We start from the raw sequence: 27665 nt of genomic DNA on the forward strand, positions 1-27665 counted from the left end.
CAGAGCCATTCCAAACAGGGCCAGGAATATCAGGGTCCTTTGAGCCATTGTCCATGTAAATCATGATAGTGGAGAAAATGGAAATTCAGGTATGAACTGCTAAGGGACACTGGATGCACTCAGAACTTGGAGGGTCCTTGGACATTGACCTCTTCTGCTGTTCCTTTAATCCAGGTTTTTTTTTATGTTGGCCAACCTATAACAGAGTGTTATCAGCTGGCATTCAGTAATGTTTAGCTTGGTCTGAAAGTCATTGGTCAGCATATATTCCACCCCTGGACAAGGTACTTAGAAATTCCTGTCAAATCTTCCGGCAAACAACATTAAGCTGTGCTTTCTCATTTCCACCTGACTTTTACAGGAAGGATTGTGCTATGACATGCTGTAAACCAGCGTGTTTAATGAGTAAAACGTTCTGTGCCTCCAGACCAGAACATCGTTTCATCTAATACGGTACTCTGTGCCCTGACGGTACCACATTAAGATAATACAATCTGCTGATTCACAAGGAAGATAGACTCAGATTAGCATCACATCATGGATATCAACAGTGCCCATCAAAAGACGTCAAAGCCTTTTAGTTTAGAAAAGTTCTATATATCCGAAGAATATGGATTTATTCTTCCAAACCCACTGGTAAGGATCCTTTCTGTTTTCTTGAAGACTCAAATGAAGTGTGGAGATGATTACCTCCATGCAGACATGAAGTACATGCTCTTTTTAATTTCAGTGTCTCATTGAGCAGGATTTATCATTTAATTGGTTGATTAAACAGTGTTAAACTGAGCGAAATGTAATGATCAGGTTACATAGAGAGATGATTATTGTTTGCTTGCTGTATTTTGAATTATCTACTTTTTGCTGCTTTGCATAGTATTTGGGGTTTTTTTTTCACTAAAAAGTCAGGCTATAAATCAAATGGGAATGCATGTGGCAGCAGCAGCAGGAGGAGGTAACTTGAATTGTGGGTAATGAAGTTTGCTTCTGGTCCTACAAAGCTACCAGAAACTGTGGTTATGGGACTTAAGATGTACAATATCTAAAAACATGCAGTCATTAAAGGGACTGACTCTTCAGAGGGTAATGGTCCTAATGTTAAGACAGCATGGATGACGATGGCAAATCTGTACATAAGAGGCTAATAATAGTAAAATTCAGGAATGTTATCAACCGAATAAAAAGCTGTATGATCCGCAAAATGGTTAGTCTGCAGTACTAGTGACTTAGAGGTAAGCCTGGGTACATTTCCCATCCCCCATATGAAATTGTTGCAGTTTTGGTTGACAACCATAGTAGAACCACAACACAAAATAAATATACTCACTTATATTCACCCCCTGGTGATCAGCGTTTTTAAAAATGCTGGCCACCTCAGGTTTTTTGGTTATACCCGGATACTGAGTGCTGGGAATCTGGATTCTGAGCGGCCACTACTTATCTGTGTGCCAGCAATATTCAGACCAGTATTTGGATAAGTAATTGGATAAAGTCAGAAAAGCCATTTTGCTTTCCTAACTTTATCTGGGCATTTACCCGGATAGGGGACTGAATATTGCCACTAACAGGGTATATATCAATTCTGTCCAGGCTATGCCATTAGACTGCCTCAGCATTGCATGGATAGTGCAGAGAAGGTCTGTCCAGATGTTCCGTGGTATTATCTGTACCCTTATCCCACATGTACAGTCCCACTGAATATTAACCCAATAGGTTTCTTAAAAAAAACAAAAGGCTGCACCAGCCCAATGGCTCGTGTTATGCACTGCCATGTAATGAGAACTAGGTTCAATTCCCAGCTCAGATTGTCTACTCTTCTACATTGACCAAGGAATGGTGACACGTGGAGGGAAATTTTCGAAAGGGACGTCCTTGCAAAACGTCCCAATCCAGGGGTGGGGAAACCCATATATTCGAAACAAGAGACAACCATCTTTCGTTTCGATAATACGGTCAGGGACGTCCAAATCTTAAAATTTGGTCATCCCTAGATTTTGTCGTCCCTAGACTTGGTCGTTTCTGATTTTCGGCGATAATTGAAACCAAGGACGTCCATGTCAGAAACGACCAAATGCAAGCCATTTGGTCGTGGGAGGAGCCAGCATTTGTAGTGCACTGGTCCCCCTGACATGCCAGGACACCAACCGGGCACACTAGTGGACTTCATAAATTGCTCCCAGGTACATAGCTCCCTTACCTTGTGTGCTGAGCCCCCTCAAAACACCCCCAAAACCCACTACCCACAACTGTACACCACTACCATAGCCCTTACAGGTGAAGGGGGGCACCTAGATATGGGTACAGTGGGTTTCTGGTGGGTTTTGGAGAGCTCGATGTTTCCTCCACAAACGTAAGAGGTAGGGGGGGATAAGCCTGGGTCCGCCTGCCTGAACTGCACTGCACCCACTAAAACTGTTCCAGGGACCTGCATACTGCTTTGATGGACCTTAGTATGACATCAGAAGCTGGCATAGAGGCTGGCAATCAATATTTTGAAAGATATTTTTTGAGGGTGGGAGGGGGTTAGTGACCACTGGGGGAGTAAGTGGAGGTCATCCCCAATTCGCTCCGGTGGTCATTTGGTCATTTTGGGCACCTTTTTGTGCCTTGGTCGTAAGAAAAACACAACCAGGTAAAGTCCAAGTGTTCGTCAGGGACGTCCTTGTTTCTTTCGATTATGGGTCGAAGTCGTTCAAGTGTTAGGCATGCCCAAGTCCCGCCTTCACTATGCCTCCAATACGCCCCCTTGAACTTTGGCCATCCCTGCGACGGAAAGCAGTTGGGGATGTCCAAAATTGGCTTTTGAGTATATCGATTTGGACGACCCTGGGAGAAGGACGTCCATCTTCCAATTTATGTTGAAAGATGGGCGTCCTTCTCTTTTGAAAAAGAGTCCAATAGTGGCCAGATTTAAGGCAAATATTGCAGGATTCAGCTAGAAGCCCTAGTGCATAGCCTCTAGCCCTCACCCCAATGATCAAATCATAGTTCATAGTGAACTGGAGGGGAAATAGAAATAGGAGAAAGATCACCAGAGCCAGTTCCAGCTGAGCTCAAAACACTAGAAAGCAGGAGGATCTTTCTGGGTCAAAACAAGATAGCAAAATGTTCAGTAAAAATGATTCTTCCTAGTTACCCTAGGTTTTTCTTCTAAAACTGCTTGCCAGCACTTCTTGAAATGTTTAACATTAATCATACTTAATACTACTATAAGGCAATTCATTACTCCTTATATGGAAAGATGACCCTAGATCTATATGGGGTAGGAGCAGAGGACATGCACCTACCCAGTGATGCTAGACCATCAGGGAAGCCCTGAATGAGTCCTGGGGTGGTGATGGGGAAGGTTGGACCATGCCGGTAGGGGGTGGGGGGAGGGAGAATGTCTCTGGGGGAGCTCTTGAAGTGCTGGGGGATTAGAAAGGAATGAAACCACCACTGTGCCTCTTTTTCATTAACTTTGGGCTACAGTCTCACTATTGGACACCATCTAAGGCCACTTCTTGAGGTGGCATTTGCTGCAGCCGTGTTTTTGGCAATCATGATAGCTAGTGCATGGCACTGGCCGTGTGCTAGCTCTCATGGCAAGGCATGCACTGTAGCTGCCCCTACCCATTGTAAACAGCTACCATATGTGTTTTATAGTGTTGGCTTAATGCATGAAAGCTGCTACCATGAGTCTGCACTAATAGCTACTGTGCCATGTAACCTACAGTATGTTAGCTGTTTTATGCAACTTAGTAAAAGGAACCTTTAATGGAAATTGTCCTGGACTACAGTGCCTGAAGAAAAATAATCTCTAAATCCTTCTGGCATTAAAGCTTAAGTGTAGTTTTTGAGAGGACATGAAGGGTAGCATCCTCTCAAATGTTACAGGAGCAAGAGTTGAACTGGCTCCCTCTTCCAGCACCTGTATGACCTCCCTTCTCTTTGGCAGGAAAATTATGCCTATGTATGAAAGGGGTAAAAGTATTTCTGAAATGTTACTGTCCACAGTCCATCCCAGTTTTGTACTGCAGCCTGGCAAAGCATCTCATTTCATGGGGTCAAAGTGCCGATTTCAGCCAAGAAATCATAAACATTTTGTTGTAGGTTAAAGGGGGGGTCTGAAAAAGGAAAGTTGTGTTTGCTCTTTGAACATAGGCGCCAACTTTTCAAGATGGCTGGGGTGTGCTAAACTTAACACAAATTACTTTTCCATGGACACAGTGAAGGAAGTTGCACCTACTGCACCCACAATCATCTATACTTTTGAGAGGACAGGTGGGCATGACTACACCCACACAAAATGTTGTGCTTTATCCGTGCTGTACTTTTTCATCTAGGGATGCAATCTATTTTAGAACACTTTTAGGGGATAATTTTATAAGAGGGCGACTATGTCGAAGTACAAAAAAGGTTTTTATTTTATAAAGACAACACGTGGCTTTATAAAATAAGAACCCAGAACCAACTCCAACAGTATTCTCATGCACAAATTGACACCTGTTCTGAAAGTATAAATGTGTGTATGTTCTGTATGTGTGTACATGAGTATTTTCTAAAATATATGTATACATCGCAACTCTGTCCCTGCCCAAACTACACCTCATGGGAATCCTTAAGTGTTCTGCATTTATAAGTCTATGCAATCTTTTCAGTGTATGTATGGTACAACGTCGATTATCTGAATGACAATCAACCAGATGTCCAGTTATCCAGAGTGGTTCTGTACAGAGTACAGTACTGTACATACATGTGGCCCAGAATGGGAACAGTTGTAGCACATCACCTCCCTATCTCCATTTCCCTAGCATCCCCCCTCCTAAATCTACAATGTTGTACTGTACCTTTTTCAGTGACTCATCCTTGCGGTACGCACTTTCCCCCTCAGGAAATAAAGTTAACGAAAGCAAGCAGAGAAAAGGTCTGCCCTGAAAACTGACAATGAGAGCGGGGACTCAGCATAGAATGTCAAAGCGAAAAAGGCATAAGTACATAAGTACATAAGTACATAAGTAGTGCCATACTGGGAAAGACCAAAGGTCCATCTAGCCCAGCATCCTGTCACCGACAGTGGCCAATCCAGGTCAAGGGCACCTGGCACGCTCCCCAAACGTAAAAACATTCCAGACAAGTTATACCTAAAAATGCGGAATTTTTCCAAGTCCATTTAATAGCGGTCTATGGACTTGTCCTTTAGGAATCTATCTAACCCCTTTTTAAACTCCGTCAAGCTAACCGCCCGTACCACGTTCTCCGGTAATGAATTCCAGAGTCTAATTACACGTTGGGTGAAGAAAAATTTTCTCCGATTCGTTTTAAATTTACCACACTGTAGCTTCAACTCATGCCCTCTAGTCCTAGTATTTTTGGATAGCGTGAACAGTCGCTTCACATCCACCCGATCCATTCCACTCATTATTTTATACACTTCTATCATATCTCCCCTCAGCCGTCTCTTCTCCAAGCTGAAAAGCCCTAGCCTTCTCAGCCTCTCTTCATAGGAAAGTCGTCCCATCCCCACTATCATTTTCGTCGCCCTTCGCTGTACCTTTTCCAATTCTACTATATCTTTTTTGAGATACGGAGACCAGTACTGAACACAATACTCCAGGTGCGGTCGCACCATGGAGCGATACAACGGCATTATAACATCCGCACACCTGGACTCCATACCCTTCCTAATAACACCCAACATTCTATTCGCTTTCCTAGCCGCAGCAGCACACTGAGCAGAAGGTTTCAGCGTATCATCGACGACGACACCCAGATCCCTTTCTTGATCCGTAACTCCTAACGCGGAACCTTGCAAGACGTAGCTATAATTCGGGTTCCTCTTACCCACATGCATCACTTTGTCATTAAAAATAAAAATTGACATTGTGGAGAAATTAAGAAAGGGAGTGTCTGGGAAAAATTGGCATAAAAGTATGGCATAGATACATCTATAATATCTGACACAAAAAAGATAAAGTGATGCTATTGTAAACTGTGTCTCAGTTCTCAAAAAAAGGGATTTGTTCGAAAAAAAGGGATTTGTTCCAGAAAAACCATGAAAAGGTCACCTGTTGAACAGGTAAATATAGCTCTATATCTTTGGTTTCTGCAAAAAAGATCATTGGGCCATCCAATTTCTGGGCTGCTATTAGCTGAAAAGGTGGCCTTTTTTTCAATTATCTACTGTGGGGTGGGGGGCAATCTGATTTCAAAGCTAGCACTGGATGGAAATATCAAGAAAAACCACGGAATAAGGCAGATAGAAATCCATGGTGAAAAGCTTTCAGTGAATTTACCAGCAGCTAATGACTTTCTTGTTCAAATTAATGACATTATAAAGAACTATGACTCCGACTATGTTTATAAATGGGTCCCAGGTGGAAATCACTTCCCAGTAAATCTCTGGTTCGTCACAAGGAGCAATCTGCTCTTGGATTCAAATCATCCAAAGAACGTGTCACACTGTTGGTTGGTGGAAATGCAACTGGTAGTCATAAATTGAAGTTATTGCTGATTGGTAAATCTAAAAATCCATGTGCATTCAAAAACATATCTAAGCTGCCACTGTTATAGAAAAGCCAAAAAATAAAAGCCTGGATGAGCAATGAGGTTTTCCTCGACTGGTATGACACTTGCTTCATACCAGAGGTGAAAAGATTTCAGCTTCAAGCAGAAAAAGATGACAACACCATTTTATTGTTGGACAATGCACCATTACATCCCATGGTAGAAAGCCTAGAGCGAGAGTAGGGTAGACTCAAAGTACTTTTTTGCCTCCAAATGTGACATCTGTGATGCAGCCAATGGATCAAGAAGTTACTGTTTTTTTAAAAATGACTTTACAGGAAACAACTGGTACAAAAACTTCTTTTGGGTGATATTGAAAATGAATGTGGCATGATACAATTTAAAAGAGGATTGACCTTAAAAGATTGTTCCTACATGGTTGCCAATGCATGGAATAAAAACAAACACTGAAAAATGAGTGAGGCATCATTCTAAATAAATCAGAATGACATGGAGAAGAAGAAGAAGAAGTTATCCTTAAAAACATCACCAAGGATCTTCTATAGGTTCCTGGCTGCTCTGATTGTGATGTTATCCAAACCCTTGTCACCTCTCGCTTGGATTATTGCAATTTACTTCTCACTGGTCTACCACTCAGCCATCTCTCTCCTCTCTAGTCTGTCCAAAATTCTGCAGCATGACTTATTTTCCGCCAAAATCGTTATACCCACACTAGCCCACTTCTTAAGTCACTTCACTGGTTCCCTGTCCGCTTCCGCATACAGTTCAAACTTCTCTTACTGACCTTTAAATGCATCTATTCTGCAGCCCCCCATTACCTCTCCACTCTCATCTCTCCCTACAGTCCTCCCCGTGAACTCCGCTCACTGGACAAATCACTCTTGTCGTCCCCCTTCTCCTCCACTGCTAACTCCAGGCTTCGTTCCTTTTCCCTCGCGGCACCTTATGCCTGGAATAGACTTCCTGAGCCTGTACGTTTAGCTCCATCTCTACCTGTCTTCAAATCTATGCTGAAAACCCACCTTTTCACCACTGCTTTTGGCTCCTAGCCACTTCTCAATTGCCCTCCCCTTGTTCCTTCTCACCCAATACTTCCCTCGCCCTTAATTGTCTTGTCTGTCTGTATTTTTTAGATTGTAAGCTCTTTTGAACAGGGACTGTCTCTCTCTGTGTCAGGTGTTCAGCACTACGTGCGTCTGGTAGCGCTTTACAAATGCTAATAATAATAATAATAATAATAATGTTGAAGATGTCGGTGAATGGATATGCAGTGATGCTAATGATCCAAGGTGTCAGTGAATCAGTACAGGACAAGGAACATGAGGAATCAGAAACAGATGATGATCACTAGGTTAATGCTGATTTGAGACCAACACATGCGGAAGCATTTGAATATATAAATACAGCAATGACTTGGCTGGAAAAGCAGGAAGAAAGCAGTAAGACCATGCTCCTTTGTCTGAAAAGACTACGTGATCTTGCAGCAGAGAAATGAAAGTCAGCCCTGAAGCAATTAAGAATCACTTCCTTTTTAAAATAGAAATACAGTACTGTTTGTACAACAAATACTGTACTGTTCATACTTCACTTAAAAAAACAACTTGCTTTTTAAAATAGAAATACAGTGGTATATATACTGCAAATACAGTACTGTACTGTGGTCTGCCTTTTTTCATCACTAACTGTTGAAATTAAACAGATATGTTCATTATTCAATGTTCTATTTTGTGCTCTATGTATGTCCAATTATCTGGATATATGATTATATAGACTACCTCCTGCCGAGGATAGTCTGGATAATCAGAATCATACTGTACTTATATGTGTGTATATGGCTGCCCAATGTTATAAAAGCCATTTTTCATATGAGAAATTGACTTTACATACAGAAAAGCCTTTAACTAAATTACCCTATTAAAGTAAATTATTAAAGCACATAACAACCTCTCTCCCAAGGTAGTGGGGATCGGAGGGGGTGGGGTGGAGAAGGAATCCCTTCAGAACTCCAGTAAACAAGCCCTGCAAAAAGCAAACACATTCCAGACCCATCTACAAGACCTGTCATACTAATAAGAATAGAAATTGAAATGCAAGATATCAGAAATGCATGTTTCTCAAAGATGACATATTACAATTAATAAATTTTAACAAAAGACCTTTTTTTTTTTACCTTTAATGTCTAAGCATTGCATTTGGCACTAGTGTCTCTTTTCCGCTTTTATCTGTTTTTTCTTAACTCTCTTTCTTGGTTCGCCTGTCCTTTTGTTAGTTCTTCTCTCTCTCTCTCTATGTCCATCTTCCCTCTGTGTCCCTATCCATTCTGTCTAGTGTCTCTCCTATATGTTCCTATCCCTATCTTCCCTCCATCTTCAGCATCTGTCCTCTGTCCAGCATCCCCCCTCTGTGTTCCTGTCCCTCCCAGTGTCCAGCTTCCCCCTCACTCTTCCCTTCTTCCTGCCCACTTCATTATGTTTCATAATCTCTCCCCTCCACTTGGTCCAGTTTCTATCTATCTATCTATCTATCTATCTATCTATCTATCTATCTATCTATCTATCTATCTATCTATCTATCTATCTATCTATCTATCTATCCCCTCCCCCCCAGGTTAGTATCTCTCCCCTTCCCTCATTCTTGGTCTGTCTGTCTTCCCTCTGCTTCCCTCCCAGGTCCATCATCTACCTCTACCCCCCCCCCCCCCCCAAGGCCAGCATCTCCTTCTCTCTTCCTCCTCTCTTTTGCTCAACATCTCTCTCTCTCTCTTTTCCCTCTGTCTTCCCCTCTCCCCGCCAACCAACAGATCCATTATCTCTACATCTCCTACCTTTTGTTCCAGGTCGCTTTCTTTCTCTGTTTGCCCTGTGCTACCCTCCCAGTTCCAGCATCTCTCCCCCACTCTTGCTCCTTCCTTTTGCTCTTCCCTCTGCTACCCCATCAAGCCCGATATCTATTTCTCCCCCTCTGTGCAGGCCTGACATCCCTCTAATGCCCCTCTCTCCCTCATCCCTTTGCCCCAGGTCTCTCTCTCTTTCTCGTCCCATTGTTCTCCTTCTACCCTCAAGTCAAGCTTCTCTCTGACCCTCTCTTTTTCCACATGAGTCCAGCATCCCTATAATTCCCCTCTCTCCCCCCAAACCATGGTCCTCCCAATATGTGACGGGTCACAGGCAGAGGAAGTGATGAAAACATTCTACATCTGCCCCGCCCCAGTAGGGTCTATCCTCTGCCGTGACCTATCCAAGGAAGTAACATCAGAGAGGAAATGGGGGGAGAGAGGGAGGGATAGGGTTAGAGAGATGTTGGTCCTGCAGGAGGGCACAGGAAGGGAGTGATGCCAGAGTTGGTTGGGGAGGAGGGTTCAACCTCAGGTGGCCCCTACCGCTGGGCGACTGAGGGCATTTTTTCCGGGCTTACTCAATGGTAACTACACCCCTGCTTACACAATATGGGAGTGGCTGCAAATGGACCCTCTCCTTCCTTGAGCTCCTCTACACCACAGGGGCTGCTTAGTGGAATTTATACCACTGAAACCAATTCTGGTTTGGGTTTCAGCAAAGGAAGAGTATTAGTTGCACCAAGTCAAAATGATCTTTAAAGGCATTATCATATGTAGACATTTTGAAAGATCACTTTCCCCTAGTCTTATTTAAATGATACTCTCACAGAGCTTGCATTATCATTAGACAAGTTAGGCAGTTGCCTGGGGTGGCAGCTTCTGGAATGCAGCAAAAAGCATCCACAGAAAGCAATAGGCCCAGATAGACACAAATTCTAAGGGCCATCAGCATGTACTTTTACCTGCAGGGAAAATGGACATTATCAGGGCAGTTCTAGAAGCTAGGCACTCACACTTACATGTAGATTATGCATATAGATATTTGGAATGCTAGCATTTGAATATACTAAACAGGGGTGATATGATACAGACATTCAAATATTTGAAAAGTATTAATACAAAAATGAACCTTTTCCAGAGACGGGAAGGTGGTAGAACTAGAGGACATGAATTGGGGTTGAAGGGGGGCAGCCTCAGGTGGTGGATATGTGGAATGCCCTCCTGGGGGAGGTGGTGGAGAAGAAAACAGTAATGGAATTCAAACATGCGTGGGATAAACACAAAGGAATCCTGTTTAGAAGGAATGGTTCCGTGGAATCTTAGCGGAGATTGGGTGGCGACGCCGGTAATTGGAAACAAAACGGGAGCTGGGCAGACTTCTACGGTCTAAGCCCTGATCGTGCGTGACTGAATAGATAGTGATGGGCTGGAGTGTAAATTTTAATGGGCTTCGATGTTAACTTCAGAACTTAGTACAAGAACAGTATTGGGCAGACTTCTACGGTCTGTGCCCTGAGAAAGGCAAGGACAAATCAAACTCTGGTATACATATAAAGTATCACATACCATGTAAAATGAGTTCATCTTGTTGGGCAGACTGGATGGACCGTACAGGTCTTTATCTGCCATCATTTACTACTACTTGACATTTCTAAAGCGCTACTAGGGTTACGCAGCACTGTACAATTTAACATAGAAGGACAGTCCCTGCTCTAAGGAGCTTACAATCTAAAGGATGTTAAAAAAACCTCCACCCACAGTATTGTTGTATAAGTAACATTGTACTGTGGACAACTATTCCAGTACCAACTAAACTTTGCTGGGTATGTTTGCTGTGACCCATGGGTTCTGTTTTGCAAACCTGACCAATTTTCAGGCAATTTATCAGATTTTTTTCTTAGCCTTCCAGATCTTGCTTTAACTTCAACAGTTTCACATTAGAGAAGTTGCTTACCTGTACCTATGTGTTCAGCAAGAATAAATCAGCCACACGCGATTGTCATCATCTCCGACAGCGCCAGTTTGGATCCACCCTCCTAGAGCCCAGAAGAGCACAGGAAAGTTACTATGTTACTACTACTACGTATCATTTCTATAACACTACTAGACATATGCAGTGCTGTGCACTAAACAAGTATGAGACAGTCCCTGCTCGACAGAGCTTAAAATCTGTTCGAGACAGACAAACAGGACAAATAAGGGATTAGGGAAATACGTATTATGGTAATGATTAAAACAGACATGGGTACTGAACAGGTGAATAGAAGTTAGGAGTTAAAAGCAACCTCACAAAGGTGGGCTTTTAGCCTAGATTAGAATATGGCCACAGATGGAGCTTGACTTACTGACCCAGGAAATCTATTCCAGGCATACAGTGCAGCAAGATAAAAGGAATGGTCTCTGAAGTTGGCAGTGGAGGAGAAGGGTACAGATAAGAAAGACTGACCTGATGAACAGAGTTCCCGGGGAAGGGTGTAGGGAGAGATAAGAGTGGAGAGATGCTGAGGTGCTGCAGAATGAATGCACTTGTAAGTCAATAAGAGGAGTTTGTCGAATGGATAGGAAGCCAATGAAGTGACTGTAGGAGAAGACTCATTGACCAACTTGGATAATATACTGGATGAGAAGAGAGATGAAACAGTGGTGGACAGAGTGCAAGGGTCAATAGCCTGAAGATTTCTAAATGTATTGGTGGGGATTCAATGGGACTGGGTAGATGGTGGGGGGAGTGATTAAGTGTGAAAGTTATTAGATGGTGGTCAGAGAGGAGAAAAACTGAGGTGAAGAAATTGAAGAGTGAGCAGTTGCAGAAGAAGACAAGACCAAGATAGTGGCCATTCTGGTGAGTATAGGTAATAAAGGACAGCTGAAATCAATGAATGAGGGTGTTAGAGAAACTTAAGGCATAACAGTCAGAGTGGTCATTAGCATAAATGTTAAAAACCCCATGATGAGGAAAGGAGATGAAATTTTGAGAAAGAAGAAAAGCCAGGAGCTAAAGTCAGTCAAAAAGAAGAAAGAGACTTATTGAGAGGTTGATAAATGACAGCTACCTGGAGAGGTAGTGAAATGAATAGATGGATGGAGTGGACTTCAAATGAAGAAAAGCAGTGAGATTAAGGTGGAAGAAGAGTTTGAAATCTACAAGAACATGAGAGTAGCAGCCTGACACCACCTTCGTGGCCAACTGGGAAAGGTAACCTCCATGACACAGGGCAGCAAATAATTAGTCTTTAGGGCAAAGCCAAGTCTCATTTAGAGCAATCAGATGGAGAGTATGAGAGAGAAAGAGATTGTGGATGCAGGCAAGGTTGTTGGAGACAGAGCTGACATTCCACAGGGCACGTGAGAAAGACAGAGAAGAAGGGGAAAGGAGAAGAACAGAAATAAGATTGGAGACCTTGTGGTGGGATTTGCTTGGGTAGAGTGAGAGTTGATTTGAAGGACTAGGATTAGGACTGAAATCCCCAGCAGAGAGCAGGAGAATACGGAGAAGAATATGAGAGGCATGATCACAGCGATGAAGATGAGATGCACTTAGAATGAAGATGGTTGAATGAAAGGAAGAAAATGTTGAAGCCTGAGAGCTGAGATTGGCCGCTGTCGTGGATAGGATACTGGGCTCGATGGACCTTTGGTCTTTTCCCAGTGTGGCATTACTTATGTACTTATGTATATAAATGCTAGGCTGGTACCTTAGTGCTGATTCTGCAAATTCCTGCTTAACTTACATAGTGCATATTTATGTGGTGGGAGGGGGTAGGGAGCGCAAGGCTGAAGATTTGCCTAGGGTACCTAATACCCTTGCAGAAGCCTTGGATCCTCAGGTAGTCTATCTGTTAGGAAACAGGCCACAAGGGCTGCATATCCTGCACACTTTCAGACAGTAATAGGGCAAAGGGTCACAAAAGAAAAGCCAACTGTTTCTTTTAAGCACAGCAGATAATTACAAGGTTAGTTACCTCACATTGTATTCCTGTCCTGCAGCCAACACTACAACAGAAAAGAAGACCTTTATTCTCTAGTACAACCTGAGAAAAACATCCCTGGCCTTCATTCAAACCCTTCTATATAAGCACTGGAAAAACAAATTCAATAGGTTAATCAGATTGGCAGTGCCAGGATTCTTCTGTGTCGATGAAGTTTTGTATAGCATCCATGTGTGAATAAAATAGTCATACTCCTTTATTTTTTCACTGCTGAATCTAAAGTGCACATGTGTATACACTCATATTCCTACACATCTCCCCCTCCTCCACCTTCTGCCTAAGAGCCATATACAGAATCTGAGTCATTAGCTAAAGGTTTTTTTCAAAACTGTATGTACTCATATAACTCTACTTTTAAGTTCTATGCATCGTACGTCATTCCCCAGAGCTACAAAATTAGTTATATTAACTACATCACAAACATAGTAGCCTATAAAAGAAATATTAGATTGGCCAAAATTATTCATCATACTTTCATATCCTATTTTTTTTTCACATTTCACCTTTATTTAATATACCGCATTTAAAATTCTGTGTGCAAATTAGGGCATGCTCTCAATTAGCGTGCACAATTTAATTGAGTAACAAGGCCTAATAGAACCATTAATTTGGTGCTAACAATCAATTACTGATGTCAATTGGCAAAAATTTGGATTTACATGTGCATCTTGTTAAGCACTATTCTATAAATTACACTGGTTTCCAAAAAATGCATGCATCACTTTCAAATTATGTATATTCACCTATTCAAAAATATATGGCATATCTCCATCTTGTATGCAGACCTTTATTGAGGTGCCAATGCGCAACACATTGAAATCTTCCAGAGACTTCCTTGTTCTCCACTTCCCAAATTAAAATAAAATTCAATACAAAACAATTCATAATGCTGGATTCTCTTATCAATGTGCTAAGAGATGGAACTCCTTTCCTAAGTGATTATATCATATAATTGACTATTTCATGTTTTGCAAATTGCTAAAAACGTACTTATTAAGATCATCTTTCATTGACGAAAGCATCTAGTTCACTGTTCAATCTTTAAGATATACTATTCCTGTTGCTTTTTGCATTCTATTATTGTTATTACATTGTATTCCCGTAAATTTCTGTCTTTATAACTTATGTAACTCGGATTTGTTATCAAATGTTCTACTTCTAATGTGAACCACGTTGAATAAATAAATAAAGATGCATATGCAAATCCTTTAGGAGGAAATTCTATATATGACGCCTAAAAAACTGGCGCTGAAATCAGTGCCAACCTAAGCATATACTTTAATCGGCAACTAGATTTAGGCACCGATTATAGAATATGCTTAGTTGATATTTCAGTGCCTAAATCTATGCGCATCCATTTACACCAAGTAAAACATGGTGTAAATCCCAGCATGTAGATTTAGGTGCACTGGGCCATATTCTATAACTAGGCACCTAAATTTCGGAGTGTCCAGAAAACACCAATTTCCCCACCTATAACCACACCCCTTTTTGCCTGTGCATGTTAGAAGTTTGGCCCATATCATTACAGAATATGCTTAGTGAGTTGTGAGCCTAAATTCTAATCAGTGCTAATTAGTGCTCATTATTACTTAAGTGCTGTTATCAGCGCTTATTAGCTTGCTAAATTATGCGTATTGTTATAGAATCTGCATCGATTTCAGCACCAATCTTTAGGCGCACTATATAGAATCCAGGGGTTAGTGTATAACTGAAAAGGGGGCATGGCCATGGGAGGGGCATGTCCAAGAAAACAAAGGGGCAGACGATCTGCAAACTCCAAGATGGAAACTGTACAAAGCAGATCGTAGATAAACCAAAAAATATATTAAAAAATATATTTATTGATATAGTAAAAATCAAAATAAAATATGCATACAGTGGCTATCCACTGTATGCATATTTTATTTTGATTTTTACTATATCAATAAATATATTTTTTAATATATTTTTTGGTTTATCTACGATCTGCTTTGTACAGTTTCCAACATGGGAGGGGCATGGGCATCCACTAAAGATGTGTGCATTATTATAGAATTCAGGTGATCCACATCTAATTTAGGGTTCAGTTGGTGTAAATCCTCATGCCTAAAAGTTGTGCGCAGATCCCGGCACTAGGCTCTGTTCTATAAATGGCACCCAATTCGAAGAGCTATTTGCAAAATAGAGCTCAGTGCGCATTTTTTTCTGTGCCCAAATTTGGGCACCATTTACTAAATGTAGTCCAAAGTAATAGGGCTCCTTTTACAAAGTGGCACTATCAATTAGCAGTCACTGAATATGAAAAAGATCATTCAATTCCCATGGGCTTTTTCACATTCAGTGCACGCTAAGCGGTAATGCTGCTTTGTAAAAGGAGTCCCTAGTTTATAATATTGATATAAAACTTATAAATCCTATAATAGATTATATAAGTAAACATAAATGTATAATTGTATTAGCACACAAAAGGAGGGAAGGAGGTGAAGAAGTAGACAAGACTGTGAGGGGGGGGGGGGGGGGGTTCTGCTAACAAGTAGTCTCCATCAAGGTCATGAGAGAGAGATAAGAATCCAGCATAATATTTCAAGTCTGAAAAGGAAAGGCCTTCACAAAAAGGCTGGTCTTTAAGGGCAGGGGTGTGGGAAGTGGAAAGGAGGCCTCAAGGGCCTGGACTCTCTCACCTTTAGCTCAGGCCCCCTCTGCTTTCATGGCTGGCAGGGATGCCAAGCTCTGCCAGCTGAAGACATTTCCTGCATGAGTCCCTCCTCTGCTGAATGAGCAGCACTTAATTCAGCAGGTGTGCTTCGGCCTGCTGAATTAAGTGCTGTTCATTCAGCACAAGCGAGACTCTTGCAGGAGATGTCTTCGGCTGGTGGGGCTTGGAATCCCTGCCGGCAAAGGCAATACTTTATTGTGGTGACAGGGAGAAGGGGGAAGGGGGAGAGAATGCCAGGCCCCCTCAGTTCACCTTTGGGAACCCCCTAAAATGGACTTCTGGCTATGCCCCTGCTTAAGGGCTGTCTTTAATTTTAAAAAAGCAAGTTCTAACCGTAATTCAGTGGGTAAAGCATTCCATAAGGTAGGGGTAAAAACTGAAAAATCAGGAAATATGGGCAGAATGAGAACGAACCTGAACATGGGCGGGAAATCATTAGAAGGTTCTGGTGGGCAGAGCATAAAGAACGAGTGGATAAGTATGGAATAAGAGCCCTGTTAAGAAAAAGGGAGTAAACTTGAGTGGGAAATTTGAAAGATCAGGACCAAAACTTTAAAACTGATGTGGTGGTAAACCTCAGGCAGCCCCTACCATTGGGTGCCCTGGGAATGTTGCAGGGCTTAATCAGTGGTAGCTACATCCCTGCTTACAGGATTTGGAGGCGCCTGTGAGTGGGCCCCCTCCTTCCTTGGACTCCTCTGCACCACAAAGGCTGCTTAATGGAATTTATACAATAGTATTACTCAAATGGGATGCCTGCTTTTTATGCATACTTCTAAGCATGCAGGTAAAAGTACATGGATAGAGGGTGGGCAGTTTTCTAAAGCTCATTTTAACAGGTAAAATGCTGAATTACCTGCAGAAATGGCTTTGAAAGTTGTCCTCCCCATTATTATTTTGGCTGCTGTGCTGTAAGTCTTCAAGAAAGTCTGTCTTTAATCAAACTCAGTATCTCAGACTATTACTGCTGACTGCCTTGAACAATATTGAAAATGCAGGCTATAAATAATGAAACTTGAAAAATTTGATCTGAGTTATGAACTATGGACCATTCCTTAGGAGCGGAAGAGTAGCTTAATGGTTAGTGCAATGCCCTGAGAAATAGATTCAATTCCCTTCCCACTACAGCTTCTTGTGACTCTGGGCAAGTCACTTAACCCTCCATTGCTCACAGTACAAAATATGCACCTACACATAATATATGAACTACTTGAATTGTAACCACAGAAAGGTGGTATATCAAATCCAGTCCCCTTTCTCTGTTAGCTGGGCCTGAGAACCTGTACAATATAAGGAGCAATTAGCAGATGCAATAACATTACATCCACATCCAAAGCAGGATGGCTAAAAATCAAATAAAGTATATTTAATTGTGATCTACAGCTTCAGTGCCTCAGATATACAATCAGAGTTACCTGAATGTAAAAACAGCGGAAAACGCAGAGAATGGTATGTTTCACCTTTACACAGAGAATAATGTGAACATCTTTTCTCAGACACTTTCATAATGATGGAAGAATTTTTTTTTCAAAAGGCCATTAGAATTCTGCAAATCTGCTTTAATATTTAATGTTGTGTTTTATAGACAGAACTTCCAGAATATTATGGACCTTGGATGAAGATTGCAAAGAACTTGCCCCACCTTATTGAAAAACGTCAGCTGCGCTCCGAAGTTCACATGGTAAATGTTCTTTATTGCTGGATGTACTTCATGCTTGAAGGAGTAATATAATCTCCTAGATGGTCAATGTTACTAAGAACAGTCTCACAATTTTGCAAGTTTGCTAAACTGAGCAAACAAAGAACTATTTGTGAGCACTCAGTACACAGCACCACTTTTCTCATGGTGCACAGCCAGATATTCAGAGAGATTTGGGCAATAAGTCAGTATCTGGGTTTCAGCTGGTGCCATTGTATTAGACTGAGAATATTCTTTGATTAGCTTAAAGAGTGAAAGCATTAAGTTTGTCTCTACCAAATTCTAAAACATTAATTTCTATTTCCACTAGATGTCAGTGTAAACTCACAGAACAATGGGTTGTTTTAACTAGGATTAAAAACAAACAAACAGAAAAGCAGGGAAGTTGTTAAGTTTCACCATTACACAAGTTTCCCCACCACAGTTTCACAAATACAAATTACAAAATGCCCAGAGTCATAAGGAGTTGCAGTAGGAATTGAACCAGGTTCCCCTGATTCTTTGGCCACTGCACTAACCATTAGGGTACACCTCCTCTATATCACACATATTATGCATGTAAATATAAATGCCTAGCTTATAGAATTGCCTTTTATATGTAAAGCTGGGCAAAATACCCTTGCTTTGCTCTGGGAACGCAAGGATAGTGATGAAGTTACAGAAACTTTTCAGTTGTTTTATGCAAATATTGGCAATCAAAATGTATGGATAGATGACATATTTTTAGTGGCTGCTGCTACATTTACAAGTCTCTTTGGATACTGACCCATAGTTTTTGGGCTTCTGCAATATGTGTAGCTTTGGAGGAATCCAGTGGTGTTTCTTGGTTGGCTGCCATCTGGGGTGGTTCGCTGCTGTGCACCCCCCCCCATGCAGCTTTGTCTCCCCAGGTGCAGCAGTGTCCCCCTCCCAGCGCCTCAGAACACCTCCCCCCCCCCTCGAGTGCATTGCTCTTACCTCCTGGGGTGCTTGGAGCAGCTGTGCGGCTCTTGGCTCCGCCAGTTCCCTGCTCCCTCTGCCCTTGAACAGGAAATAACATCAGGGGGAGCAGGGAACCGGCGGAGCCGACAGCCATGCGGCTGCTCCCTGCTTGCCCCCCCTGCAGCGTGCATCCGGGGTGGACCGCCCTGCCCTCGGAACACCACTGGAGGAATCTCTTGTCTTATGGATCCTGGAATAATATAATTATGTAACACTTCAGAATCATGTATTCAGCCACCTCTGGTGTGGTTGTACACTACTGGTGCTTGGACTATTCATTTGGAAGGAAATTCTATAACAGATTACCTAGGGTTAGAGAGCAAGCAGACACCTATTTAGCCTATTTTATAAAGACATATAGGTTTGATCTTATCAAATAGTATGGGTAAACCAAGAGAAATTGAAGAGTGAAGAATCCTTTATAAAATTATCACTACAAAGCATCCAGAGGGCAGAATGAACATAGCATTATAGCCGGTTACAGCTGTGTAAAGTGAGGCCAAGGTAGGGTGACTTGACTTAAGGCCACATAAAGTGGGTGTTCATCCAGAGATCTTTCCCAATCCAACTGGGGGCCCACGTCACCTCCCTTATAGATGATATAGCCTTAAATCTCTGTTAAACTGAAATATCCTTCTTTATAGATATAAAGTTTGTGTCCTAATTACTGAGGAACTTCCTCCAGAGGTGTAACACAAGGAAATACCTTTCTTGACTTTATGGATTAAGCAAAATTGGGAAGCACCAAGAATAAACCAAGAACTTTGATTCAAATCTGACGTCATGGCCTCTTCCCTGGTGTTGAGACTGAGCACCTAAACAGTTTGTTATAATATTAAATTTAGGAACCAATTTAAACTCCTTCCCTCTGATACTGAGCCTGTGGCGCTTAGTGAATCTGGATATTCAGTAGAACCATCTGGATAGTGGCTGTTGCTGAGTCTCTAGCCAGAGTGGTAAGGTGCCAGCACTCTGCGGACAGCGGTTAAATTCAATCAGGCTATCCAGTCAGCTTATCTGGTACCATTAAGACAGCTTTTTTGCTTTCCTAAGTTATCTGGATAAATTGTGTTTCTGCCCAAGCGCTGCCATTCTATAATTTGATGCCTACATTTATGCGCCACAAAGAGGCATCAAAGATGTTGAAATTAGCATTTATATGTATAAACACAGTAGGATTTATTTTTATACGGTTGTTACAGTGTATAACAGTAAGGGGGCGCATATGTAGATGGAGCATGGGTTGGCTATGGGCCTGGTCCAGCTTATGAATGTAATTTATGGAAAACTATGTTATACATTTTGCATGGTGCACTTAGTCGTGGCCGGGTTTTGGCCACAGCGCCTGTATCAGGAGTCAACACATTTAGTCTTAAATCACCGCTACATAAATGTACAATCCAATGCCAGAGAATGCAGTAAAAGCAGTTATCTTAGCGGGGTTTAAAAAAAGGTTTGGATAGCTTCCTAAAAGAAACGTCCATAAGCCATTATTAAAATGGACTTGGGGAAAATCCACTGCTTATTTCTAGCATAAAATGTATTGTACTGTTTTGGGATCTTGTAACCTGGATTGGCCACTGTTGGAAATGGGCATGATGGATTTTCAATGTGTCCCAGTATAGCAATACTTATGTTCTTATGCTTAAAATGAGGCAATTGAAACACCCACAGAGATGCTTATAAATGTGGCTTGAACCACAATACCAACAAAGAGTCAGCAACCACTCTGCCTGCCAAAACTGTAAACAGTGAAAGCAAAGATTTGGAATAAAGTCATTTTTGTTTTCTTTATCACCTCTACTGTGGTATCTTTTTGTTGTTTGGTTCTTCTCAGTGTGTATTTCCTAGTAAAAAAAAAGGTGCCGGTACTCAAATGCTAGGCCACTCTTCAGGGGAGGGGGTAATCACTGAGGGACCCATCCCACAATAGCCAAGCCCCCTGCAACCAGTCACAGAATGTATGACAAGGCAGAATTGGTGTGTAGAGCCTCAGCTCTTTCATTAAAACTTGGGGTCCATGGGTCAATTTTAGCAGACAACGGGAAAGGTGCCGGTACTTAGTATCCACAAATACCTCCTCAAAAAAAGCCCTGGTTCTTCTATGGTTTTTTCGCACTTATGTGTGCCCATTTATGCCTGCCATTGACTCGGCATAAATGGTTGTGCCTAAATTTAGACATGTCGATTTGGGACACTAGTATTCTTTAACGGCATCTCAATGCTTAGATGCTTGTTTATAGAAGTGACAGTCAGCACACTGTATTGGCACGCCCAGATGGAGAAGCCGAGTTCTAGCATTGCCCCTATCTTGAAAATGCTGAGGCAATCTGCAAATGGTTTTAAATATCAGCCCCCTACTGATAAAATTCTCTTTGTCAGATGCCTGAATTGAACATTCAGTACCTGAACGGCCATCGAGAACTGCGCCTGGCTCACTTAGCTCTTAGTTTTATTACTATGGGCTATGTATGGCAGGAAGGAGAACAGAGTACTGTAAAGGTAAGATGAAAACCTTTGCTTTATTTTACTCAGATACTAAATACTTAAATGCGATTAATGAGCAGACTCACAGGATAATGGTATATTTTAAATTTGAAGGCAGCAAATTGTTCAGGAACGTGAAAGTACCCCCTTGCTGGGCTATGAATAACTACATTGCAAATACAGCACATGGGAGAAAATTCTGCAATGGTGTGCTTCCAGAGGGCATCTGATTGGCATATTTTCTATAAGGAAAAGTGGCTGCCTGCTTTTCTTTATAGGATACTTGCTTAAGAGGGTATATACATGCAAGGTTCCACGTTAAGAGTTACGGACCAAGAAAGGGATCTGGGTGTCGTCGTCGATAATACACTGAAACCTTCTGCTCAATGTGCTGCTGCGGCTAGGAAAGCGAATAGAATGTTGGGTATTATTACGAAAGGTATGGAAAACAGGTGTGAGGATGTTATAATGCCGTTGTATCGCTCCATGGTGCGACCGCACCTTGAGTATTGTGTTCAATTCTGGTTGCCGCATCTCAAGAAAGATATAGTAGAATTGGAAAAGGTGCAGTGAAGGGCGACTAAAATGATAGCGGGGATGAGATGACTTCCCTATGGAGAAAGACTAAGGAGGCTAGGGCTTTTCAGTTTGGAGAAGAGACGGCTGAGGGGAGACTTGATAGAGGCATATAAAATAATGAGTGGAGTGGAACAGGTGGATGTGAAGCGTCTGTTCACGCTTTCCAAAAATACTAGGACTACGGGGCATGCGATGAAACTACAGTATAGTAAATTTAAAACAAACCGGAGAAAATATTTCTTCTCCCAATGCATAATTAAACTCTGGAATTCGTTGCCATAGAACGTGGTGAAGGCAGTTAGCTTGGCAGAGTTTAAAAAGGGGTTAGATGTTTTCCTAAAGGACAAGCCCATAAACCACTACTAAATGGACTTGGGAAAAATCCACAATTCCAGGAATAACATGTATATAATGTTTGTACATTTGGGAAGCTTGCCAGGTGCCCTTGGCCTGGATTGGCCGCTGTCGTGGACAGGATGCTGGGCTCGATGGACCCTTGGTCTTTTCCGAGTGTGGCATTACTTATGTACTTATGTACTTATACACACATGCTCTTAGGCGTGAGCACTTAAATGCCAGCCATAGAGCTGGTGTAAATACTAATACCTATAGGGCTACCATATTTTGTCCCCCAAAAAGGAGGACACATGCCCCGCCCCACCACACACCCCACCCTGCCCCCTTTCATGCCCTCGCTCCGCCCCCTGCAACTTCCCCCCCCCCCCATCACACACCCCGTCACTCCCCTCCCCTTACCTTACTACTGCCCTGGTAGTCTAGTGACCTCTTCGGGGCAGGAAAGAGCCCCCTCTTTCCTGTTCGGAGTGCTGCTCTGCATGCATCCTTCCTGTTGGTGATCTCGGCACCGATTCAAAATGGCCGCCAAAAGTTGAAGTGTCGCGAGGTCACTTCAACTCTTGGCGGACATTTTGAATCGGCGCCGAGATCACCAACAGGAAGGATGCATGCAGGGCAGCGCTCTGGGAAGGAAAGAGGGGGCTCTTTCCTGCCCCAAAGGCGGAAGAGGTCTGACGAAGAATGGCAAACTTCGAAAGCTAATCAAGAAATGTATTAAGTTATGTCCAGTAAAAAAGGTATCATCTTATTTTCTTTTCCATGTTTTATTTCTATTGATTACCTTTAAAAAGTGGACTAACACGACTACACCTCTTTTTTTCTCATCAAAGTGGATCCTCAATTTCTGAAACCCTTTCAGTATGTGCTTAACAACTGTGATGTCAACTCTGATTTTAAGTTGTGGGATGTCCACTTTTGTGTCTTTAGTACAGGACATGGCCCTCACGATTTCCTTCCTAAGGAGGGGAAGCCAGTGCAGAGCAGCCAAGCGTTATGCGTGGCTTCTCTGCGCATGCCAAAGACGGCTTCATACACGCAGACAAGCTGCATATATAATAGCCGTCTACAACCTTAAGAAAACACAAGTCCAGGTGAAAACATCCAAGTGCTCATCAGGGACATCTTTTTTTTTTTGAGTATGGGTGAAGGACGTCCAAGTGTTGGGTGCCTTTGCTATGCTTCCGTCCCTGCGATGGGCAGTTGAGGATGTCCAAAATGTGGATGCTTCTGTGACAAGGACATCCATGCCTTTGCTATGCCTCCGACACCCCCTTTACTTATTTATTTGGATTTTGGATCACAAGTAGCAGCAGTGGGAACTGGCCACCTCTGGATTGCAAAACCAGTGTTCTAACCACTAGGCCACTCTTCCACTCCACTCCCTTGGAATTTGTCCATCCCTGGGGGGGGGGGGGGGCAGTTCAGGACGTCCAAAATGTTTGAAAGAAGGACGTCCATGCCTTCGCTATGCCTCCGCTGACACACACACATCTCCCTCCCAGGGACCTGCATACTGCTGCGATTGACCTGAGTATGATATTTGAGGCTGGCAAAAAGTTTTTAAATTGTTTTTTTCAGGGTGGGAGGGGGTTAGTCACCACTGGGGGAGTCAGGGGAGGTAATCCCGATTCCCTCCGGTGGTCATCTGGTCAGTTCAGGCACCTTTTTGAGGCTTGGTCATAAGAAAAAATAGACCAATTAAAGTCGGCCAAGTGCTCATCAGGCACGCCCTTCTTTTTTCCATTATCGCTCGAGGATGCCCATCTGTTAGGCACGCCCCAGTCCCGCCTTCGCTACACCTCCGACATGCCCCCGGGAACTTTGGTCGTCCCCGCAACAGGAAGCAGTTGGGGACACCCAAAATCGGCTTTTGATTATGCCGATTTGGGTGACCCTGAGAGAAGGACGCCCATCTCCCGATTGTGTTGAAAGATGGGCGCCCTTCTCTTTTGAAAATAAGCCTGTAAGCGTATTCTGTAAAATGGTGCGGGTAAATTCTAATGCATTGATCTCAAAATGAGTGTGGCCATGGGAGGGATATGGGTGGGACATTGGCGTTCCTAAAAATTGTGTACATTTTTAAAGAATATGCCCGATCTGCACCTAAGTTAGATGCGGGTATTTAAACCAGGTTTTAGTTGGCATAAATGGTCGCTTCTACATTTTAGTCACAGGAATGGGCACTACACATATTCTATAAGCTGTGCCTAACTTTAGGCGAGGTTTATAGAATAGCGCTAAGTGTGTTTTTTTGGCACCAATTTATTTGGCACCATATATAGAATTCACCCCACTATGTGCAAAGAAGGTACACTACTATCATTTTCATTTGTTAATGATATGGAATGACATGGGATATGTCGTTGATATTACCCATATCGTTGCAAATGATAGCCCATCCCTATAAGTTACATGTGTTAGGGCATTTGCAATATGTGCCCCAAGCTTGTGGAATTCTTTACCTGATGGTATGAGAGCACGTATTGGTTGAACTGAGTTTTGGAAAAAAATTGAAGACTTTCTTATTTGCTTGTGTATTTAATTTATGATGTAATGTATTAAGTCAATATTTTTAATAAAGTAATTTTTTATTTTGTGTCTAACTTCTGGGTGGGTGTCCTCCTGGGCAGTAGTGATCATCATACCATATGGTTTGGTATACGAGCTAAAGTGGACTGCAGAACACACAAAACTCAGTCCTGGATTTCAAACATGTCGACTTTAGTAAAATGGGGGATTACCTCAAGAAAGAGATGAGGAGTTGAGAGAACATAAGGGAAGTGAAAAGACAGTGGTCCAAACTGAACAAAATGGCAACAGAACTTTGAGAAAAGTAAATTTAAAAAAAGCAAGAGAAAAAGATGAAACCAATGTAGTTCTCCAAAAAAGTGGCTGAAAAAATAAGCACAAAAGAAGTAGCATTAATGAAATATAAAAGCGGAGAGAAATACAGCTGACAAAAGCACATGTGGAATTATAAATAAATAAATAATATTTGGGAAACTATAGGCTGGTAGGCCTCACTTTGGTGGCTGGAAAAGTAATGGAGGTAGTGCTGAAACAAAGGATAGTGAACTTGGAATTCAATGTGTTTCAAGAGCCAAGGCAACATAGTTTTAGAAAAGAAAAATTGTGCCAAATGAATCTGATTGATTTCTTTGCCAGGTAACCAGAGAATTAGATCATGGACACATGCTGGATATAGACTGGCATTTTCGATATGACGTCTAAGTCCAACTTTGGATGTTTTGCAAAAAACGTCCAAAATCTGAATAGCAAAGAAGGTCATTTTCAAAAAAAGAAAAATGTCTACCTTTTGTTTTCAAAAATAGAAGATTTTGTGATTTGGACGTTTTATTTTTCGGTCTATTTTCGAAAAAAAAAAAAAGTCCAAGTGCAAAATGCACAAAATCAAGCCATTAGGATGTAGGAGGAGCCAGCCTTTTTAGTACACTGGCCCCCCTGACATCCCAGAAAAGCAATAGGGCACCCTAGGGGGCACTGCAGTGGACTTCATAGAATGCTCCCAGGTACACATCTCACCATTGCTTCCTTACCTTGTCTGGTGAGCCCCCCAAGCCCCACCCAAAACCCACTACCCCCAACTGTACAACACTACCATAGCCCTTATGGGTGAAGAGGGCACCTATATGTGGGTTCAGTGGTTTTCTGGTGGGTTTTGGAGGGCTCACAGCTTCCTCCACAAGTGTAACAGGTAGGGGCAGGTAGAAGCCTGGGTTCACCTGTCTGCAGTGCACTGCACCCAACACTAGACTACTCCAGGGACCTGCATGCTGTTCTAATGGACCTGAGTATAACATCTGAGGGTGGCATTTTTGGGGGGTGGGAGAAGGTTAGTGACCACTGGGGGAATAAGGGGAGGTCATCCCTGATTCGCTCCAGCGGTCATCTGGTTATTTAGGGCACCTTTTGTGCCTTATTCGTTATAAAAACAGGTCTAGCTCAAAATGTCTTAGTTTTAGTCCTGGATGGTTTTGTTTTCTTCCATTATGGCTAAAAAATGTCTAAGTCTCAGGAATGCCCAAGTCCCGCCCTGAACACGCCCCTGATACGCCCCCTTTAGATTTGGACGCACTTCTGAAGGACTTCAAAGAAAAATGTCTAAACATAGGTTTTGAAAATGCTGATTTGGACGTTTTTATGAGAAAAACATCCAAATGCTGCTTTATGCCCGGGGAATTTTGTCCCCCCTGCCCCCCCTCTTGGCGGCCCTGGGTATTACACTGCCCCCCCAGTTAGAGTCCCTTGAGGGCAAGGGATTCTATCTCAAGGTTTTGTTCTCCCTTCCCTTTGCAGCAAAAAAAAAAACAAAACAACCCACATAACATTTCAATAAAGATTTCCTTGGACTCTAGGTCTGATCTTGTTTCTATTGTTCGAAAATGGCAAAGACAGAATCAAGTATGGGTATTTTATTGAGCAGACTGGATGGACCATGCAGGTCTTTATCTGTCATCATTTACAATGTTACTATTATGATGGGGTTTTACTACTACTACTTAACATTTCTAAAGCGCTACTAGGGTTACGCAGCGCTGTACAATTTAACATAGAGGGACGGTCCCTGCTCAAAGAGCTTACAATCTAAGAGATGAGTGAACGGTCAGTCCGATAGGGGCAGTCAAATTGGGGCAGTCTGGATTAAATGTTTTGTATATATGTTTGTGCATTTTATTGTTCCTTCTTTGTTCCCCGCCTAGAAGCATGGCAATCAAGCAGATTAGAAATGTTTAAATACATTAATAAATACTAACACCTGAAAAGTTTTAGATCTAGACACACTTGGAACATTTTCTTTTCACAAAATGATTTGAAATACCCAGTGACTCTATTTCAGTGTCTAGTTTCCTTCAATAATTTTTTTTGAAGTGCTCTCAATCTGCATAATTTCTGCTGCTGCCATTAATGTATGCAAATTGTTCTTATTCTGAGATATTTAACTGCAGACTTAATTGCTTTATCACTCAAATGCTAGTGGTCAGAAGAAAGGCAAATTCAGATAACCACTAATTTCCACATCAAAAGAAGAAGGCAGTATATTTATCTGTATCTATACAGTATATTAGATATAGTTATAGATATATAGATAGATAGCTATGCACAGATCAGTTTTTAAATGTATCTGTCTCAAAACACTAGGGTCTTGAGCTTCAGGGAGTTAGTTGTTAGATGTCTAGATGACAAAATTTGCAAGAAATCTGTGATTTATACTAGTTCAGCAGTCAAGACAGGATTGCTTCAGGAGGAGTCACTGAAATCCATGGAGTGAAATGTATTTTGCAACCCAGTTGGGTCAGTAATACGGTATTTCTTTTGCTTATTTTTCTTTTTTTGATTTTTTTCTCTCCTCTTTGTAATCGTGGATCCTATTATGTAGATCTGAATGATTTTTCTTTTGTATACTATTAGTCCTACTGTTAGGATTATATTTGGTTATCACTTTATTCTAGGATTATATTTGGTTATCACTTTTAAGTACAAGTATTGTTTGCTTGGTTGTAAAGTTGTAATTTT

At 42.0% G+C, this 27665-nt stretch overlaps 1 protein-coding gene across 1 annotated transcript in view; it reads left to right on the forward strand.

Moving 5' to 3' along the window:
* Positions 1–317: 317 nt before the first annotated feature.
* The window catches only part of LOC115469301 (indoleamine 2,3-dioxygenase 2-like), a 55206-nt gene continuing 27858 nt past the window's right edge, over positions 318–27665 (forward strand). The window contains exons 1-3 of the mRNA XM_030201808.1: positions 318–636; positions 17613–17708; positions 21090–21209. Of these exons, the coding sequence (XP_030057668.1) occupies positions 538–636; positions 17613–17708; positions 21090–21209 (315 nt within the window). The 5' untranslated portion in view covers positions 318–537. The remainder of the gene's footprint in view (positions 637–17612; positions 17709–21089; positions 21210–27665) is intronic.

The sequence above is a fragment of the Microcaecilia unicolor genome, chromosome 4 (genome assembly GCF_901765095.1).
Source record: "Microcaecilia unicolor chromosome 4, aMicUni1.1, whole genome shotgun sequence".
Classification (NCBI taxonomy): Eukaryota; Metazoa; Chordata; class Amphibia; order Gymnophiona; family Siphonopidae; genus Microcaecilia; species Microcaecilia unicolor.